Raw genomic sequence first — 20,093 nt, forward strand, 5'->3', positions numbered from 1 at the left:
CAAATAATATTTCAGTGTATGGATATACATTTTGGAAAAGTTAAACACTTTGAGAGTCCCAGAGATAACAAGTCTTACTTTCTTTTGGTTTGCTTTTTAAGGCATGGTTATGAAAAGCCCACGCCAATCCAAACGCAGGCGATTCCTGCTATCATGTCTGGACGAGATTTGATCGGTATTGCCAAGACAGGAAGTGGAAAGACCATTGCCTTTCTGTTGCCCATGTTTAGACACATCATGGATCAGAGATCATTAGAAGAAGGAGAGGGGCCAATAGGTATAATTCCCTTCTTTATGCTTTTTTTTTCAGATAACAGCTTTGTTGTCAGTTAGTCAGAAAGACCTGATGCTTTATAATGTTAATTAGAACAATAAAGATGTCATGATGTGCAGTTCCTTTATAAATTTGGCACTTTGGGGCTGATTTCCCCTTACCAGCAGGTGGAGTGAGAATCTTCAGAGCTCTGGAGTGACATCTCAGAAGTACAAAAACAGCCTCTCCTGGCACAGCTCAGTTTTTAAACTCTGACTCAGCAGGTAGACTCCTCGTGCATATGTTTATTTATGTTGAGGTTTGTTCTTAGCCCGTATCGGTGGATCTATAAACTCAACATAGAAGATTGTAGGGAAATGTATTTTTCCTTTTTCTTTTTTTTGGCCTTAAAAGGCTATGATGCCAGCATTTCATTCAGGATTAGGTCTTCAGATTCAGTTTTCTTGATTCATTTGGCAGAGATCTCTTCTCCAAGCTTGAGTAGGGTTTTGGAAAGTTGTTCAGCTCCTCTCTTGGCAACAGAGGGCACAGTATATTTCTCCTTTGTCTGTACCCTTCAGACCAAGGTTGTTTCCGGAAGCCACGGCATGGCTCTGCAGCACAGTGAGTCACCTGATTATCTTTGCTCTGTGATTTGCAATTGAGAATGGTTTGCATTCTTTTCAACCAGGTATTTTCCTGATGGTTAAGTAAGGCATTTAACTCTCAGTTATATTCCTATATAACTTGTTCTTTAAGTCTGTTTAAAATTATCCTTCACCACAATCTCCGCTGTTATAAAACTTTTGAAATAGAGTTTTCAGAGGTGCGTAAAATGAATTAAAACAAAAATTAGACTAAGAGATCTGAACTTGACTGCAGAGTTTAAATTTAACACTTTAAAGCATAGTCTTAAGAATTTTGATAGTTAGGCTTTTGACATATTTATCTTTTCAGCTGTCATCATGACTCCAACTCGAGAACTGGCTTTACAGATTACGAAAGAATGTAAGAAGTTTTCAAAGACCTTGGGACTTAGAGTGGTCTGTGTTTATGGAGGAACAGGAATCAGTGAACAGGTAGTTATAAAGGAACATGCAGTTTTTCCAGTCTTTTTCTTGAGTGATTTAATAATGTAAAAATGATTTTTGTTTTGAGGTTTTTTTTTATAGTAATTGCTTCTAAAATCTTCAAAAATGAAGTGTGAAAATAGTAGTAAGAATGAGTTGTATTAACATTTTATTTTAGAATTTTTGAGTCATTTTCATATCTTAGCCTTCCTGTTATTCTTTCCCTGCTCAAGGATGCATATATTTTTTCCATTTTACAGATGTTCAGAAAGGTTAAGTTGACCAAAGTCTTTGGCTTAGTAGGACTTTGTTTGTCCTAGAACCTAGGTTTCTGATTCCTAGATCAGCATTTATTTTCTCTAAGTGACATCTTTAAAATGTGTTGATGAATGAATACATTAATATCAAAGTTTCATCTGCATTCGTAAATGATTTTGGCAAGAATTATTTAAGCATACGTTCATTTACTCTCCTAAGGCATTTCTCCAAGTGTCTTTTAAAGAGTGATAGTTATCAGATATTTTCTCGAACTAGAAAAAGGGAAAAAAAACTGAGTTCTATGGTCAAAAAAGTGTTTGAAATGTTGGATTATATAAAGTTAAAATAGATTTCTTTCCTGCTGAACTTTTTAGTCTTTAATGAGCCTAATGTTTATTGTGATGCTAGAAAAGTGGCATAAATTAAGTGACATTTTCTGAACTTATTTAACCACAAAATCCTTTCTGAGGAGTTGTCTTGTCAGATTCTAGACACATTTTGGGAATATTTGCTGTTGTTATCCCAGTGGTATTTTAAGCATTTGAACTTGGTTTTCTAAGTTTACCTTTGTCAACTTTTTTGGCCACAGCCTATAGTAAGAAATACATTTAAAATATAAGCTAATACACGTATGCACATTCTATTTCTATAGAAGTCAAGCAAAGTTTTATGATGTCTAACATAGCCTGGTATTTTCCAGTCTATTTCATTTTAAAAATGCAGGTTTTGACTTAACTGATTTCATGATTCACCAATGGAAACAACTTTCAATTTGAAAAACACTGATGTATATAATTGGTTTATTTACTGCTTTTTCATGTTCCTTTCTTGGTTTTAAGGGATCTTGTCACATTAAAATTGATAAAAATCTCTGGTTTTCATTTGTTTCAAAGTTACAGCACCATGTGGTCATTTGCTACTAACTGTTTCTTTATTAGTGCTCCAGTCTTTTGAAGAATTAGGCAGGGAACTTTGATGTCTTCTAATCAGACCTTGCTGTCCTACCTTATGGAGCTGTACAGGACCTTGTACAGTGTTTTCAATAATCTGTGCTTAAGCATTAGTGATAAATGAGCTATAAAATTTCATCTTTTTTTATTAGATTGCTGAGCTGAAAAGAGGTGCTGAAATTATTGTTTGCACACCTGGTCGAATGATTGACATGTTAGCAGCTAACAGTGGTAAGTCAGGGATGTTTTTTTAGTTCTCTTTTCTCCTTTTTGAATTCTATACATTTTTGTTAAATCAAAGCAGATACAAGAAACCACCAAAGGGTTTCTACATTTCTTCTTAAAGCTGTAATATCTTAAAATTTGTGTTGTAATAAGCTTATTGTTGCAAGAGTTCATAATATTTTTGCAATTTAATTTAAAATTTCTTCTCAGTACTTCATTTGATTCTTTTAGCCCTTGAAGTGAAGTCTGCATCCAATTTTGGCCTAGCTTTGCTTTTGAAAGGGTGGGGGCTATCTTTTTTTTTTTTTTTTTTCAGTTGTACAATTTAGGCTTCTCCACAGGAACTAGTATTTTCTTGCAGTACTGAATAAATTAAGATATTGCAGCTTTAAGAAATTTTATCTTTTGTAAATATTGCATGTTTTTAGCTCAGATACTGTGCTTTGTTAAATTATTCCCTATCAAAACTGTTACTAAACTGTTGACATTGTTTAACTTCTGTGGAGAAAGTCCCTTCAAGATTTATAGAACTGGGCTTCCGAGACTTAAACCATCAAAGGTAGGTAATTTAATGCTGTTCCCAATCTTGCAAAACTAATTGGGGCTGCAAATGTTAATGTGAAATACTTAAACATTGGGAAGCATTTATTTTGGCTCATTTCAGTTTCTTGAAGAAAATGCTTTCAAAGGTTTCCATTGCAGTATTCATTTTATATATATAATAGAATATTAAAAACTATGAGTAATGCATGTTTCTAATAGCATTCTGCTTGGATTTCTGTGTACATTTAATTCTAATTCTACATGAAGTTGGTAAAGTGACATTGAAATTGATAAATCATTGTGCTTGTACAGCATATGAAAAGTTTTGGGTTGAATGCTGATAAAATAATCCCTTGTTTTTTCTCAATGCTCCATTAAGTCTCTTCCTGATATTCATCTTGATTAATTTTACCTTTTTCCCTTACTTATCCTTTTGGTTTATATTTAATAACTATTTCATACATGTTTTTGCCAGGTGATTGAATCAACAATTGATAGAAACGCTTATATTAATCCTTTAGAAAAGGTTTCCTGTGTATGTATTTAGTTTTTCTTGGCTAAGAAGCCAGTTGCATTTATTTAAACCAGTGGGAACACTTAGTAAAATTGGATTTGTACCTTTGTATAGAAAAATGTATATATGTAATACCTTTGGTATTTAAAATTTTTGTGTAATATGTTAGTTACCTAATGATACTGAGTAGCTTCTGTTTTTACTGTTTTGACATGCCCATTAGAAGCTTCTAACTATATATAAGTAGGTATGTACTACATAAAATAATGTAAAGAAAGGTTTTCTGCATCTGAAATAGTTAGCACTGGAACTTGCTTTCCACACATACGCTGTAATCTCTAATATGTTTTTTCCTAGGTGATGCTGTCAGATAATGGCTGATGTGGCTCGATGCTCCATCTCAGTCTTAGTTTTATGATGTGTTTTGGAGAGGGCTGTTTTCTGAATTTTACAGGTTCTTCAGGCCCTACGATGGTATGCAAGAGACGAGTTTGACAAAATAAAGGGCCTCATGTACCCATTGTCAGAAAGTATTTGCCATTAGATTAAGATATTATAAATCAAAATTTCTTTTCACTGTTTAAAGATACCTAACTTACCCCTCTGGTTAAGTCAGGCATTTTAGTTCCCTTTACAGTTTTTTAAAGTTTTTGGTAGTCATAAAATGAGTTGTGACTGATTTTTAGTTTTCTTTTTGTCTTTATTTTTTTTCTTCATGTTAGGTCGGGTTACAAATCTTCGAAGAGTGACGTATGTTGTTTTAGATGAAGCAGACAGAATGTTTGACATGGGTTTTGAACCACAGGTACTCATTAAATTTCTTAGTGTTTTGAACTATAAAATAAACCTTGTAACTGCCATAAGAATGAAATGTTTGCATGGTTTCTCAAATTCACACACATCTTTGTTGTATGGTAGTACAGTGGAAAATTAGAAGTGGAGTGCTATAGAAATTTAAGCTTTCATTTTTTTTTATAGTTTTCACTGTACTTCTAAATAAATTGCTTTAATGCGTGGTTTTAACTACCTCACCATCTAGATAGCACAGCTTGTTTACATTCTCCCCATGTAAAAACTAAAGCTCAAAGCATTTGTCTAGCTTTAAATTTTTATATTCTTCATATACGCTATTTACTCAAATACAAAGTTTCAACAGTACAAACTTAAAGTTAGAAGCACATGTTAAAAGGTAGTAGTTTTTCTTAGCAATAGCAGTGTGAGTTGTCAGTGTGCTATGGAGGCCAAAGAAACTTTTTTTTTGATCACAGACTGCAGTATTAGAAATGGGGTATTGGAAAGGGATAAGGTGAAAGTCGTGTTCAGTGTTTTCAATCCATTCATGTGTTCTCCAAAAAATAATAGTGTATATATTGTGTGTAGATTTAGGGACAGAATTCTAAATGAGATATAGAGGAGCATAAAACAGAATCAACAGGACTGTGGTAACCCTTGAACCAAGTGAGAAACAGTTAAAGGAATGAGGGGTATTTAGTTTGAAGTAGGGGGTTTGATATCATCCTTTAACTCTTTGAACAAAGGCTGTCACATAAAAGAACCATTGAATTTATCCTTTGGGTCCCAAGGAGTAGAACTGGCACCCAGTGGGGATGCTGTAGCGAGCTTGATACGAGCATAATGTGAGAAAGACTGGATAAGCATTATTAGGAGATTAAACAGGTTACTTGGTAGGAGAGAGATATTAAATATGCTTTTCATCCATGTGCTTGAGTAGAGGCAGTGTCCATTTGCGGAGATCAGAGGGAATTGAAGAAATAAGTGGAAGATGGATCTAGGTGCCCTTTAATGTCTTTCCCAATCAGTTCATCGATTTTTATCATATTCATGGGACTTTACAACTGTCACCACTATTCAATACCAGAACATTTTCATTGCACTCCCCCAAATAAAACCCTATCCCAATTAGTTGCTTTTGTTTTAAATCCTATCCTGTGAATTAAAAAAAAAAATCTCCTTTCTATTATATTTTGTCTTTTTTGGAAAGTGTAAAAATAGACACATGTGTTCAATCTTCCATCTTTCCCTGGAAATTGATTTCATGACTTTTTCTTGATGTATTCTTTTGTTTGGGACCGCTTTTTCAGTAGAAAGAACTCAGAAGTACATTTTTTGAATCTTTGCATGTATGAAAATCCTTAGTCTGTCCTCATATTTATTTGACATTTAGCTAGACTTGAGGTGAGAATAATTTTCCTTCAGAATTTCTTTTAGTTTCCATTGGTTTTCTTGAGAAATCCAATAGTTATTCAGTTATTAACCTTTTGTCTTTAATTTGTTTTTTTTTTGTCTTGAAACTTGTTGAATCTTTATCCTTAATGTTCTGTAATTTCAGTGGTGTCCTGTCATTTAGGTTTGTTTTTTCCAACAAATGTCCTGACTACTTGGTTGGTTCTTTCAGTCTAGAAACTCAAATCCTTCACTTCTGAGAAATTTTCTTGAATTTTTGATGATTTCCTTCTTGTTTTCTGGAACTCTTATTTGGGTATTGGACCTCTTGGACTCATCCCTTACTTTTCCTAATTTTTCTTCCCTTACTTTTCCTAATTTTTCCTAAGTATTTTCCACCTCTTTGTCATTTTACCTTACTAGAGATTTCCTAAACTCTAAGCTTTCAGCCTATTTAATTTTTGAATTCTGTTTTCTTTTCTAAAAGCTTAAAGTTTTAATTTCTAAAAGCTCTTTTCTTTTCTCTGAATTTTAATTTTAAATAGCATCCTGTCTTTGTTTCATAGGTACAGAAATTTCTCAATTTTCTCTGGGTATTGCTGATAGTTTTTTGAAACTTTCATCTCCTTGCATAGTCTCCTCCTCCCTCCTTGCTTTTTTCTTTCTGTGTGTGCCAGTACATTTGAAAGCTTTTGGTTAAACAGACTCAAGAACACTGAAATAGTCTTACATTTATTAAATAAGTCACCTTTTAATTTTCCCACAAGGAAAGCACCAATTTCTGACTATTTTTAACTAGTGAGTTCTACCACTAGTAGAACTATTCAAGGAATTAATAATTATGTTTCTAGCCATACTTTATTTCAAAGTATAAAAAAGAAGGAATACTCATCAATTTATATAATTTATATTTAACTTTTAAAATAGCTGTTAAGGTATAATTATATACCATAAAATTCACCTTGTTTAAGTGTGTAATAAAATGGTTTTTAGTACACATACAGATTTGTGCAGTCATCACTGCAATTCAATTTTAGATCACGTCTTTCACCAGAAAAATGTCTTGTGCCTGTTTGCATTCATTTCCTATTTTCACCTCAGCCTGAGGTAGCCACTAATCTGTTTTCTGCCCTAAAAAAATTTGCCTTTTCTTGATGTTTTATATAATGGAATAATACAATGTGTAAATGGAATATACATCTAGCTTATACTGATTTCACTTAGGACATATGTTTGACCATTTGTCATTACTTCATTCTTTTTATTGCCGAGTAATTAGTATTCCATCATATAAATATATGTCGTATTTTGTTTCCCCATTAACCAGCTGATGAACATTTGGATTATTTCCACTTTTGGGCTGTTAGGAATAATGCTAATGTGAACATTTGCATACAGGTCTTTGTATGGATGTATGTCTTCATTTCTCTTGGGTAGATTACCTAGGAGTTGAATTGCTCATTGTATGGTAGTTTATATTTCACTTCCTTAGAAACTGTCAAACTTTTTCATAGTGGCTGTTCCATTTTATAGGCCAATATAATATTGATATCAAAATCAAACAAGTTGTATTACAATTTTATGTATAATGATGCAGAAACTCTAAATATATGTGTGTATGTGTGTGTGTGTGTATATATATGAACCAGTTATAGCAATGCTTAAAAAAGATAATCATATTGAAGTTAGTATCCTTTGGATGCAAAGCTGGTTTAACATTAGAAAAATCAAGTTATATAATCCATCCTATTACCATTATCTCAAATAATGTAGAAAAGGCATTTGAGAGAATTTCACTAGTGGTTTACAATTTTAGCACATTAAGACTAGTTGGGAACCTCTTTAATAATGGATACTACCAAAATAATCCTACAGCAGACCTTATACTCACTGGTGAAGCTTTGAAGCTATTAACATAAGAAACAAAATAGTTAACACTCATTCAGCGTTTTACTGGAGGTCCTAGCACAGTAAGCAAGAAAAGGGTATAATGTTTAGAAAGGAAGAAACAAGTGTTATCTGCAAGTGATATGACTATTTTTGTAGAAGACTCAAAATAATATGCAATAAATGATTAGAGTTAATGAGAAAATAGTAAACTTTCTGGATACAAAAGAAGTAAACAGAAATCATTTACGTTTCTTTTCCTTGTAAGTTAAAAAATGTACTTTAAAAATCATATAAATTATAAAAGCATGAAACAATAAGCTTGACAAAGATCTGTGAGATATATCTGGAAAAAATTATGAAACTTTACTGGAAAACAGAGAAGACTGAAATTTATGTGAAGATCAGGTGGCAAAGAGGTAACTCTCCCGAAGAACAGGGGCAGGATAGATGTGAGAGAAGCTACTTCTTGAAGGTCTAGTTTGTTCCCATTTTAGGATTTAGCTTTCTTGGCTCTGCTAAGTCAGGTAGTACTTAATCAAAACGTTGCTGCTGTCATCTCGTCTTATTTTCTTTGTCTTTGTTGGTTTGTGCAGTTTTTTAAAACAATCCCTGTGTTGTTACATTTTATAAAGGGTTTTTCAAGGGAAGAGAAGTAAATATATGTGGTCAACTAACAGTCTTTAACTGAAAGTACCGGCATATGTTTTAAACCCATCGTTTTGAATGCTGGGTGCAGAACAGATCTCATATTGGGCAGGAGTAAAGGCAGGGAGACCTGTTAGAACATAGCTGAAATAATCCAGGTAAGAGATGGCTGAGGTTTGGACCAGGAGCCCAGGATTTCCACATGCCTTGGGTAGGATGACCCTTTTCACAGTATCACGTCCTCCTTGACTGGAGTGAAAATGTGGTCATAGAATTCTGTATATTCCTGGCAAGACCTTCAACGCTCCCAATTTCCAGCCACTCACCACTGTCTATCTTGATGCCATCATCAATAATTTTATTTATTATATCTCTTTTTTTCTTGCTTATACCAGTCACCACAAGGATCCTAGAACTCTCTGATTGCTCCAGGGCTCTGTAGACACTGAGTCAGTTAATTGCTGCCTGTATTCCATCCCCTCAGCAATATGTCCACCTTCATTGTTCTGTTTTTTTCTGTAGTTCTTATCACCATTTGTCACAGATTGTTTATCTGTCCACCCTCCTCAGAATATAAACTGTATGAAACAAGTTTTTGTCTATATTTATTGCATATTCCAAACACTTAGAACAATGCCTGGCACATATGGTTGCTCAATAAAAGTGTGTTAAATTAGTGAAGGAAAACAGTAATTCTGATGAAGAACAGTTGCACCGTAGGTATCATGTGAAAATCAAGACTGCATAATTTGTTGATGGATTGGGTGTCAGATGAGTGAGAGAGAGTAGCTGTGGATGGCGCCTAGATTTTTGGTATAAACCTGTGGATGGCTAGAGTTGCCATTTCTTGAGAGGGGGAACCTATGAGATGAGCAAATGATGATGTAAAGTCAGTCGTAATATTCTGAGCTAACAAGTGTAAAAGTCGCAGAGTAGGTGATCTCTGTAAAGTTCCTTCTACTTGGTTTTACCATCCTATGATTTCTGGAGACTACACTTACCATATTTATTGTACTATTTTCTCAGGTTATGCGCATTGTTGATAATGTTCGTCCTGATCGACAGACAGTTATGTTTTCAGCAACTTTTCCCAGAGCTATGGAGGCCTTGGCTCGCAGAATCTTGAGTAAACCCATTGAAGTGCAGGTTGGAGGGAGAAGTGTGGTTTGCTCGGATGTGGAGCAACAAGTGGTGGGTACAAATCCTTAGAAAATCGCCAGTTCTCTGGATGTTTAGGCAGTGTGTCATCCTTTTGGGATCATTGTGATGTAGGTCGATAATTTCTAAAATTAAATAGTATACATCAGCTGCAGCTTTTAGCATTTTTACCAGATATTTGAATATGCTATTCCATGGAACTGTTTACATGCTCTTCTGGTTTCTTTCACCAGAAGTGATGGGCTGGTAGATAGAAATGTCGCATACCTATATTATTTGGTTAATAGAATGTGAGGTTAAAGGCAGAGAGAACAGATAATCATTTGTCCACATCTGCAAGCCTCTTACTCTCTGAAAGTTACAAATTTTTTTGGTCTTAATGGTTTACCAGTTATAATCAACAATTTCCTACCCCCTTCTAAAGATATAGCAAGATGTTGTCATTTATTTATTTGCCACAAATGAAATGAATTTTTGTTAAGGAAATGTATTCAGATTTTTATTCCATTAATTTTGTACAATTTGGTGTTTCCAGATTGTGATTGAAGAAGAAAAGAAATTCTTGAAGCTTCTTGAGCTTCTCGGCCATTATCAAGAATCAGGATCTGTCATTATATTTGTGGATAAGCAGGAACATGCTGATGGTCTTCTGAAAGATTTGATGAGAGCTTCTTATCCTTGCATGTCTCTTCACGGAGGTAATGTTTAATGAAGTATCTGTTAAGTACTTACCTTGGCCAAGCACTGCGCTGTGTTCAGAATGATAGTGTATTTACTTTGTACTCTAAGTTAGTGCTAAATTTTATATCCTTTCTCACAGTTTTTCATTCACAACAGTTGTGTAGGAGAAAGCATTATTATTATTCCATCTTAGCAATAAAGAAAATAAGACAATAGAATGTTGGTTTGACCAGATTCATAGCCATTAATTAGCTAAGGAGGAACTGAACTTAAAATTTTCTGACTCATGTTGCATTCTTTCCATTATACCTTGCTACCTAGAGGTTTTTATGATTCACATTAGAGCTTTAATTGAAAATTTAAAGTAACATTTTAATTCCTGTGTAACATCACCACTGTTGTGTATATGTGGCACCTAGAATAATAAATGTGTGAAACAGAGACAGTTCACATTACACTCATTAACCAAGTGTTCTGACATTATGGCTTTGTGACGAATTACCCCCCAATTTAATGGCGTCCGTCATTTATTCTGTTTACGAATCTGCAGTTTCTGTAGAGATTAGCACAGATTTAGTCTGTCTCTTATGCTCTGTCTGCTGGAGTGACTCAGTTGCGGCTAGGGATATATTTCCAATTTGCCTTACTTATGCAGCTGGCAAGTTGGTACTGGCTCTTGACTAAGAGCTCAGTCAGGCTGTTGCCGGGGAATCCTGGCTGTTCCCCTTGTTAGCCTCTCTCTGAGGCTGCTTGGCACAGAAGGCAAGAACCAAAAGCTGCCAGGCCATTTAAGGACAATACTGGGAAGCAGAAGAACTTTTATTTCCACCATATTCTATAGGTCAAAATAGTCACTGATCTGGCCCAGATTCAAGGGGAAGGAGGCATAGACTCCAACTCTTGATGGGAAAGTGTGATTCCACATACAAAAGGACGTGTGGGATAGAACATACTTTTGCCGTCTTTGGAAAATACAATCTACCACACCAGGCTTCATGTGGGATGCAGTTAAAAGGGCTTTGAGGATATGTCTTTGGTTAACTTTTAATATGATTCATTATGTTTTCCTTTTTTTTAATGAATAAAATGCACATTTTTCCATTTTAACCATTTTAAAATGTATAATTCAGTGGCATTAAGTACACTCACCATGTTGTGTAACCATCACCATTATCTTTTTCCAGATAATCATCACAAATAGAAACTCAGTACCTGTTAAGCAATACTCAGTTTCCTCTCACACCCTCCTTTGCCCCAGCCCATGGTAACCTGTATTCTACTTTTTGTATCTATGAGTTTGCCTTTTCTAGGTATTTCACATAAGTAGACTTAAACAGTATTTGTCTTTTTGTGCCTAACTTATTTCTCTTAACGTCTTTAAGGTTTATACTTGTTGTAACATGTATTAGAATTTTCTTCTTTTTTAGGGCTAAGTAATATTCCATTGTATATATGTACCATATTTCCTTTAGTCATTCACCTAAGTATTGATGAACACTACAGTTGTTTTTACTTTTTGGGTTTTGTGAATAATGCTGCTTTGAACATTGATGTACAAGTATCTACTTGAGTTCCTCCTTTCATTTCTCTTGAGTATATACCTGGGTGTGGAACTGCTATGTCACATGGTAAGTGTTGTTTAACTTTTTGAGGAACCACCAGACTTTTTTACAGCAGCTGCACCATTTTGCATTCTCACCAACACTGCATTAGGGTTCCAGTTTATCCACAGCCTGACTTGCATTTGTTGTTTACAGTTTTTTTTTTTAATAGTAGCCATGCTGGTAGATGTGAAGTGGTATGTTAGTGTGGTTTTGATTTGCATTTCCCTAATGATTAATGAGGTAGAGCATCTTTTTATGTGTTGCTTAGGCATTTGTATATCTTCTTTGGAGAAATGTCTATTCAAGGCCTTTGCCAATTTTTTTATTGGCTGGTTTTGTTTTTTTCTTGCTAAACTGTAGGATTTCTTTATGTATTCTGAATAGCAATCCTTTATGAGATATGTGATTTGCGTATTTCCCCCACTCTGTGGGATGTCTTTTCACTCTTTGGATAGTGCCCTTTGATGTTTTAATTTTGAAGTCCAATGTATTTATTTTTTTCTTTTGTTTGTTGCCTGTTCTTTTGGTGTCATATTGAAGAAATCATTGCCAAATCCAAAGTTATAAAAAGTTTCCCCTGTGCTTTCTTCTAAGAGTTTTAAAGTTTTAGCTCTTAAGTTTAGGTCTTTGATTCATTTTGAGTTAATTTTTGTATATGGTGTAAGATACTGGTCCATCTTCATTCTTTTGAATGTGGAGGTTTGGTTTCCCAGCACCATTTATTGAAAGGACTATCTTTCCTTGTTGAATTGTCTTGGAACCCTTCTCAGAATCAAATGACCATTTACGTGAGGGTTTATTTCCAGACTTTCTGTTCGATTCCATTGGTCTATATGACTGTCTTATGCGAGAGTCATTTTATTTGTTAATAAGTATTTATTTATTTTTTAATGAAGATACTAGGGATTGGACCCAAGACCTCGTACTGCTAAGCATGCCTGAGTCATTTCATTTTTAATTTTGATCTGTTTGCATTTACTTTTCTTTAAAAATAAACTTTGTATTTTAGAGCAGTTTTAGGTTCATAGCAAAATTGAGCAGAAGTTAGAGTTCCATGTACTTCTTTTTTCTACACATGCACGGCCTCCCCCACCATCAGCATCCCACACTGCAGTGTTACATTCGTGAACCTACATTCATTAGCTTAGACATTTTTATCAGGACACATCATTGTCATCCATAGTTCATAGTTTACAGTAGGGTTTACTTTTGCTGTTATGAATTTTGTGGGTTTGGACAAATATATAATGACATGTCTTCATCAGTATAGTATCAGAGTATCTTCAGCATGCTAAGAATCACCTGGGCTTTGCCTATTCCCACCTCCTTTCCTCTGCCACTTAATCACTGACTTTTTATTTTCTTCATATTTTTGCCTTTTCCAAAATGTCCACATTTACTTTTTTTTTTTAATTGAAGTACAGTAAATTATAATGTGTCAATTTCTGGTGTATAGCACAATGTCCCAGTCATGCATATATATACATATATTTGTTTTCATATTCTTTTTCATCAAAGGTTCACATTTACTTTTAATCACTAGGGTAAATAGTCTATGCTGACTTTTGTAGATGTTTTATTTATGCCATATTAGTGTCATCCTGAAAATGTTTTGAATGCCATTCTTATTCTCCACATTTGAAACATGGGGTTTAGCACTCCCTTTTTATGATTTTTCTCTGCCCTATATTTGTTTTTCTATGTTTTTTAAACTAAAATTTAAAAAATTAAAACCAGATCTGTCTCTGTAGATCTTGAGTCTCAAAGTAAATGCTTCATTCATTGCACGTGTAAAAATACATTCATTAGCTTAAACATTTTTATCAGGTCACTTTGTAATAGAACAGAATGTTCTGAATTTCTGAAGGAAAACCAGAGAGATTTTTTTTTGCATCTTGTCATTAAGTTTTCTTAATGTTTGAGTAAGTAAAGGCCTATTTGCTATATATGTATATAAACCAAGGAATTATTTAGGACTTTTAAAGAATTTTTTTAAAGGTATTACCATGAAATTCCTAATATGCACATGTCATTCATGTGCGTTTTATGCCTAACACATAGTGTGATGGCATTAGTAGTGAGAAGTGTGGATGTTAGTATGAATGAAATGCATACAATTTTTTGCCCCTTTGGAAGAAAAAACAATACAAATTGCAAAACATTTAGCTCATTCTTCCTTTCCAGAGTTACTGCAACTGCAACATGCTACTGAATCTGTACTGTGACCAAATGACAAAAAGTACTGATCTGTTCATTTGTAAAATGGAGATTATAGTATTTCTGCTCTTCTAAGATTGATCTCCATAAAGGGGCAGTCAGGCTAATTTGCAGAACCTATCACTTAATGGGTTGATATCTATTTATTCCTGTTTACTGTTCTGAATAGTGAGAAGGAAGCTCTGAGACATTCTGAGTGCTGCCACTTCTTCAGAGCCACCTGTAGTTCCTCAGGTCTTCAGCTTTAGTTAGGGGAGAAGGGGAGGCAAGAGGTTGAAGGAGGGGATGATGTGTTCTGCCTACTCCTGGTCTTAGCCTGAGACAATTTTCTTAGTTCAGCAATCAGAGCAGTTCACGGTTGCTTGACTTTTTGTTAGAGCACAAAGGCCAGGTAATTGTGGTTTATGAACAAAATACATGGAGCACCTGTTGTTCTTAATACTCTATTTTTGACTTATCACATACTTCTATTCCTTTAAAGTAGGTTAAAAAATGAAAGGAGAAATCTGAAAGTACTATCATTAAAACATGGCTACAATTTCTATTTTGACAGTCATCCATTTCTTCAGTTTTGTGCTAATAACATAATTTTAAAATTTCTTAAAGACTCCCTTGCTTTTAATATGGTAATTATTGCTGAAATTAGGAAGGCATCATAATGGTTTCTACTTCCAGGTAATCAGGAAATATGAAAACAGACTTTTTTTAATATGGCAAAATGCTTCGTCGAGGCCTTTAACATGACATCAGTTACTTTTTTCTTTTTTTTTTCTGCAAGTAACACAAAATACCAACTCAGATGCCTTAAATCATAAGAAATATTTACTATTTAACAAAACATGAACTCCTATGGCGAAATGATTCCAGGATTGCTGCATTCAGTGGCTCATTGTCACCTATTGTAGTTTGTATGCTGCTGTCCTGAACATACTTTGTTACTAAGCTAGCTTTCGTTCCAACAGCAAAAAGGCTTCTGTAGTTTCAATCTTTACTTCCAGATCTGACAACTTCCAGAGGAAGCAGACTGTTTTCCATGTCTTTGTGTCTTTTTTCCCCTTATTTTTATTACCAAAATTTTCAAACAGAAAATTTGACAAATTGTGTAGTGAACACCCTTGAATATCTAATACTAGATTCTACAGTTAACATTTTGTTGTATTTATCTATCACATCTTTAGTTATCTGCTTGTTTTATCTACTCATCAATCTTTTTTCGTTTTTTGATGTTTCAAAGTTGCAGCATCAGTGCGTTTCACTTCAATATGCATGTTATTTTTAAAAGTTTTTAAATAAAAAATGAAATGTACAGATTTTAAGTACCATTTGATGAGTTTTGACAAATGCCTTTAAGCTGTGGAACCCAAACCTCTGTTATGATATAACCTCAGAAAATTCCCTCAGTTATTCCCTGTCCCAGAGACAACTGATTTTTACGTTTTTCCCCCAACGTATGTTAATTTTACCTGTTTTAAAATTTCAAATAAATGGCATCTTACATTATGAACTGTTTTGTGTCAGGTATCTTTCACTTAGCATGTATTTTTGAGATTCGTCCATATTGTTGCATGTATCAGTTCTTCCCTTTTATTGCTGAGTAATATTCCATTGTATAAATATACTATTCTTTGTTTAGTCATTTCTGTTGGACACGGGCTGTTTCCAGGTTTTTGGCTGCTTTAACCATCCCACAAGATAAACCATAATCAAGTTACAGAATAGTTTCCTTACCACTCAAAAGACCTTTTCCTGTCCTTATACAAAGTAATTGTAAATCTCTCCTCTGTCCATAACCCTTCTTGCAGCCACTGATGTACTCTGTACATTATGCAACTTTTTGCAGTTGTTTTGTTTTGTTTTGTTTTCAATTCAGCATGATGGCTTTGAGATCCTTTCAGGTTGTTGCATTATTCATTTGTTTCGATAGTCTAGTAGTAGTTTTTGTATGGCTGTACCATTGTGTATCTCTTCATCTGTTGAAGGACATTTGACTTGTTTCCAATTTAGACAATTATGAATAGAGCTGCTATTAAATACACAAGTACACACTTTTGTGTGAACATCTAATTTCTCTCAGGTAGGTAACCAGAAACAAGGTTGCTAGGTCATATGTTAAGTGTATCTAGGCATGATTTTCTTTTTATTCATTCTACTTGGGTTCACTGTGCTTCTAGAATCTGTAAATTTATGTCATGCATCTAATTGGGGAAATTCTTGACTATTATTTCTTGTGTTTTTTTTCCCCCCTGCCCTGTTTTCTCGTCTTTTTTGGGAACTCTGATTATGTATTTGTTCAACCTTTTGATACTGTCCCACATATTACTGATGCTTTGTTCAGTCTTTGTTTTTAGTCTTTTTTCTCTCTGTAATTAAGATTGGCTAATTTCTTTGACTCTGTCTTCAAGTTGACTCTGGCTTTTGAGCATCTCTTACCTGCTGTTAATAAGCCCATTCAGTGAATTTTTTAACTTGGTTATTATACTTTTTTAGTTCTGGAATTTCCAATTAACTTTCTTTTATATTTTCTTGATTCTCTTAATTGTATTTCCTAGACATGCAGTTAAATTTTTTTTTCCTTGATCACAGTTACTATAGTTGCTTTAAAATTTTTGGCTATTGATTATAACAGCTTGCTCAACTCAAGTCAGTTTCTATTGATTATGTTTTCTTTTGCTTTGTTTTACATTTTTTGTTTCTTTGTATGTCTAGTAACATTGGTTTGTATACTGGCCCTTGTGAATGACATCTTGTGGAGTCTAAATTCTCTTATGTTTTTCTTGAGAGGTTTTTTGTTTTTTTGTTTTTTTTCCCCTAATAAGGCATTAACTTGGCTGCAATGGGCAACATCTGAAACCTCTATTAATTTCTTCTAGCCAGAGCTGGGCTTTTGGATTCTGCCCCATGCATATATAGTTTTGGGATCAGGTATTTGGACAGTGTTTTTATATACAATTGAGCATGCCTGCTCTGTTGTTCTTTTTGAAATTTGTATCTTCTTTTCTGGTCCCAAATTTATCCTGAACTCTTTCTTCTGTTTCTTCTTGTCTCGAAGACTGTTTCTATTTATGTACTTGACTCCCCTACCTGGACTGCTTAGGGCCTGCCCCCAAATAGAAAGTTTAAAATAAATAAATAAAATCCTATTAAACTGAACCAGTGCCATTGCATTCTTCCAGGTGTCAATACCCTTCCAGTTTCTGTTTGCTTTTAGTTATTCTCTGGTGCCTTCAGGTAGTTGTTCTTTATATTTTGTCCAGAATTCATAGTTGTTATCTGCAGGAGGGTTGTTCCAGTAAGATGTTTCTCCTACATTGATCAAAACATGTGGTTTTTGTGTAAGTAAGGAAAAATTTTCCTATAATCCCCTATCTGTACTTTTTTTCAATCTCTTTGATCAGAATTGCTTCACATGCTTATGCCTAAATCATTCATAGTCAAGGGGAATGAATAATGGTTCTTAAAGTATTGTCCTGGGATACCTGAGGTCTCTGAGGTGATTCAGAGTGTTCATGAGGTCAAAAGTATTTCCAGTAACCCCACCCAGTTTTTCTCCTTTTTCACTTTCATTCTCTTATTAGTGTATAGGTAGTGTAGTTTTCTAGAGCCTGCACGTTGTGTTATATTGCAGCAGATTGAATGCAGAAAGTATGAGACCACCTATCTTCTATTAAGCCATGTAAGAGATTTATAAAAACATAAAGCATCTTAATTATTTTTATTGTTTTGGAAAAGTTACTTTTCACAAAAATATGTTTTTTATTTGAGCATGTAATTGCTTTATTGTTGTGTTTCTGAGTTAGTTAGTATTTTAATTTTTCCTAAGTTCTAGTTTCTAATACATTAAATACTGATAGAGATGACCTGTATAAACTAAAGGCCTCTGGGTCGGGTCCTTACTAATTTTAAGAGTGCAAAATAACAAAGTTTGACAAGGGCTGGTTTACACTAATCATGATTCACCTCCTGAGACTGAGAATTAGGCTCATCTCTGGTTTGAGGTGTTGGGTGGGTAACAAAATTGGTGTTATATGTTGAGAAGGAAGAGGATTAATGGTTGCTTGGCAGGCATCCTGTGTACTTCAGTTAGCTTATTGTATACAGTTCTGAGGAATGCAATATGTGTAGTTGAGTTGGTAGTCAGGATACCTCAGTCTAAAGTAAAAGTTTTGGTGTTTTAAAATTATATACTTATTGTAAATTATTGTTTTCATTAATTTTTCTAAAGAGATTTTTGTGTAGAGTTTTGGATCCTAGTTTCTTTGATGTAAGATCCAAATACTTTTTTAAGTCAATGTTTGAAGAGTTTATTTAAAATTTTAGGTAATAATATGAATTGATATTGATATTTAGATGCTGATATTCTGTATATGTTAAATTCAGATTTTATATGAAGTGTTAGACTATCACTTGCTGCAAAAATGAATTTCAGGGTTTGAGAATTTATCTCATCCCCTTCTGTAATTACTAGAGATTCCTGGATACCCCATCAGAAAATGTATTTGTGGCCTGGGCATTTTGTAATAGAACATTTTGGTATTTTATGCTCTACTTTGTTACTGATTCTGAGGCTCTTTGGATAACATATTTAAGAGTGGTCCAGTTGGATACTTTTTACAGTCCAATGTACTACAAACTTTAATGTGCATATGTAATCACCTAAGACTCTTGTTACAGTGTAGAATGTGATTCAGTAGTTTGGAATAGGATCTGTGATTCTGCATTTCTAACAAGCTCTCATGTGAAGCTATTCCTAGTCCTTGAACAAAACTGAGTAGCAAGGCTCTACATAACCTGTAGAAGGAAAAAGATCTGAATCCTGTCAATATAGGCTGAATGTACCTATCTTTTCTACCTTTGCCCCTACAATGGATGTAGGTTAGTGATTCTGAGATGGGGCTTCTGCAGTTACAAGCCTTATATACAGGAAAGGGGGCAAAACAAGGGCAGATTTGGAATCCTAAATAGTAGTAACTTTGCATCTTGCCAGTAAATTTCCTTAGTCGTATATTTTATATATTGTAGTTGTTGGACATGTGGTCAGCATAAGTTGGATTTGTTTTTTTACCTGTGTTTAACTTATTTCTCTAAGTGTCAGAGGAAATGGAAAATTTAATTTGAACCTGTGGTTTTATAACTCTTTAATTTACTTGCAGGTATTGATCAATATGACAGAGATAGCATCATAAATGACTTTAAGAATGGGACCTGCAAACTTCTTGTGGCTACGTCTGTTGCTGCCCGAGGTCTAGATGTGAAACATCTTATTCTTGTAGTAAATTACAGCTGCCCCAACCATTATGAGGATTATGTGCACAGAGCAGGACGGACTGGAAGAGCGGGCAACAAAGTAAAAAGAATTATTTTTAAAGCTGATTTCTTTTATATTAAAATATAGATGTTTCTTCAGGATTTTAAAGGATAATAGGAGTAATAGGGATATTTTGAAAATCATTAGAGTATGGGAAATAATTGATGTTAATTATTTATATACATAATACTTACCTAAGTGTTACAAAAATTATTGGATACCTAGCTTTTAGACAGGTAGGCAGGTAGTGTTAATCATTTGTCTCCCCAAAAGGTTTTTCCCCCTCACTAAGAATTTCCATGTAAACATGTACATATATGTATATAGTTTGGGATCTTTCATTACTTTTTAAAAAAAATGTGGGGACCATGAAGTACACTCATGTCCACACCTATCACCACTGTTCTCCCTCTCCACATACATGTGTATTATTTGCCCTTCTAACTCACCTGTATTCTGTTAAGTATATAGTTCTAACTCATTCTTTTTGATGGCAGCAGAAGTGTCCTTTTGTTGGAAACATTGGTGGTGTTATATTTAATATTCCAACCATGGACATTTCTGCATATTGAAGCAGTAGTAATAGTAATAGGTTA

General features: G+C 34.1%; 1 protein-coding gene across 2 annotated transcripts in view; it reads left to right on the top strand.

The window, feature by feature from the left end:
- The window catches only part of DDX46 (DEAD-box helicase 46), a 50,506-nt gene that overhangs the window by 16,114 nt on the left and 14,299 nt on the right, over positions 1 to 20,093 (top strand). For both annotated transcript variants that reach the window (XM_031449054.2, XM_031449055.2), the window contains exons 10-16: positions 102 to 277; positions 1,211 to 1,332; positions 2,684 to 2,762; positions 4,536 to 4,618; positions 9,559 to 9,723; positions 10,226 to 10,388; positions 19,343 to 19,536. In XM_031449054.2, the coding sequence (XP_031304914.1) occupies positions 102 to 277; positions 1,211 to 1,332; positions 2,684 to 2,762; positions 4,536 to 4,618; positions 9,559 to 9,723; positions 10,226 to 10,388; positions 19,343 to 19,536 (982 nt within the window). The remainder of the gene's footprint in view (positions 1 to 101; positions 278 to 1,210; positions 1,333 to 2,683; positions 2,763 to 4,535; positions 4,619 to 9,558; positions 9,724 to 10,225; positions 10,389 to 19,342; positions 19,537 to 20,093) is intronic.

The sequence above is a fragment of the Camelus dromedarius genome, chromosome 3, assembly GCF_036321535.1.
Source record: "Camelus dromedarius isolate mCamDro1 chromosome 3, mCamDro1.pat, whole genome shotgun sequence".
NCBI classification, from domain to species: Eukaryota; Metazoa; Chordata; class Mammalia; order Artiodactyla; family Camelidae; genus Camelus; species Camelus dromedarius.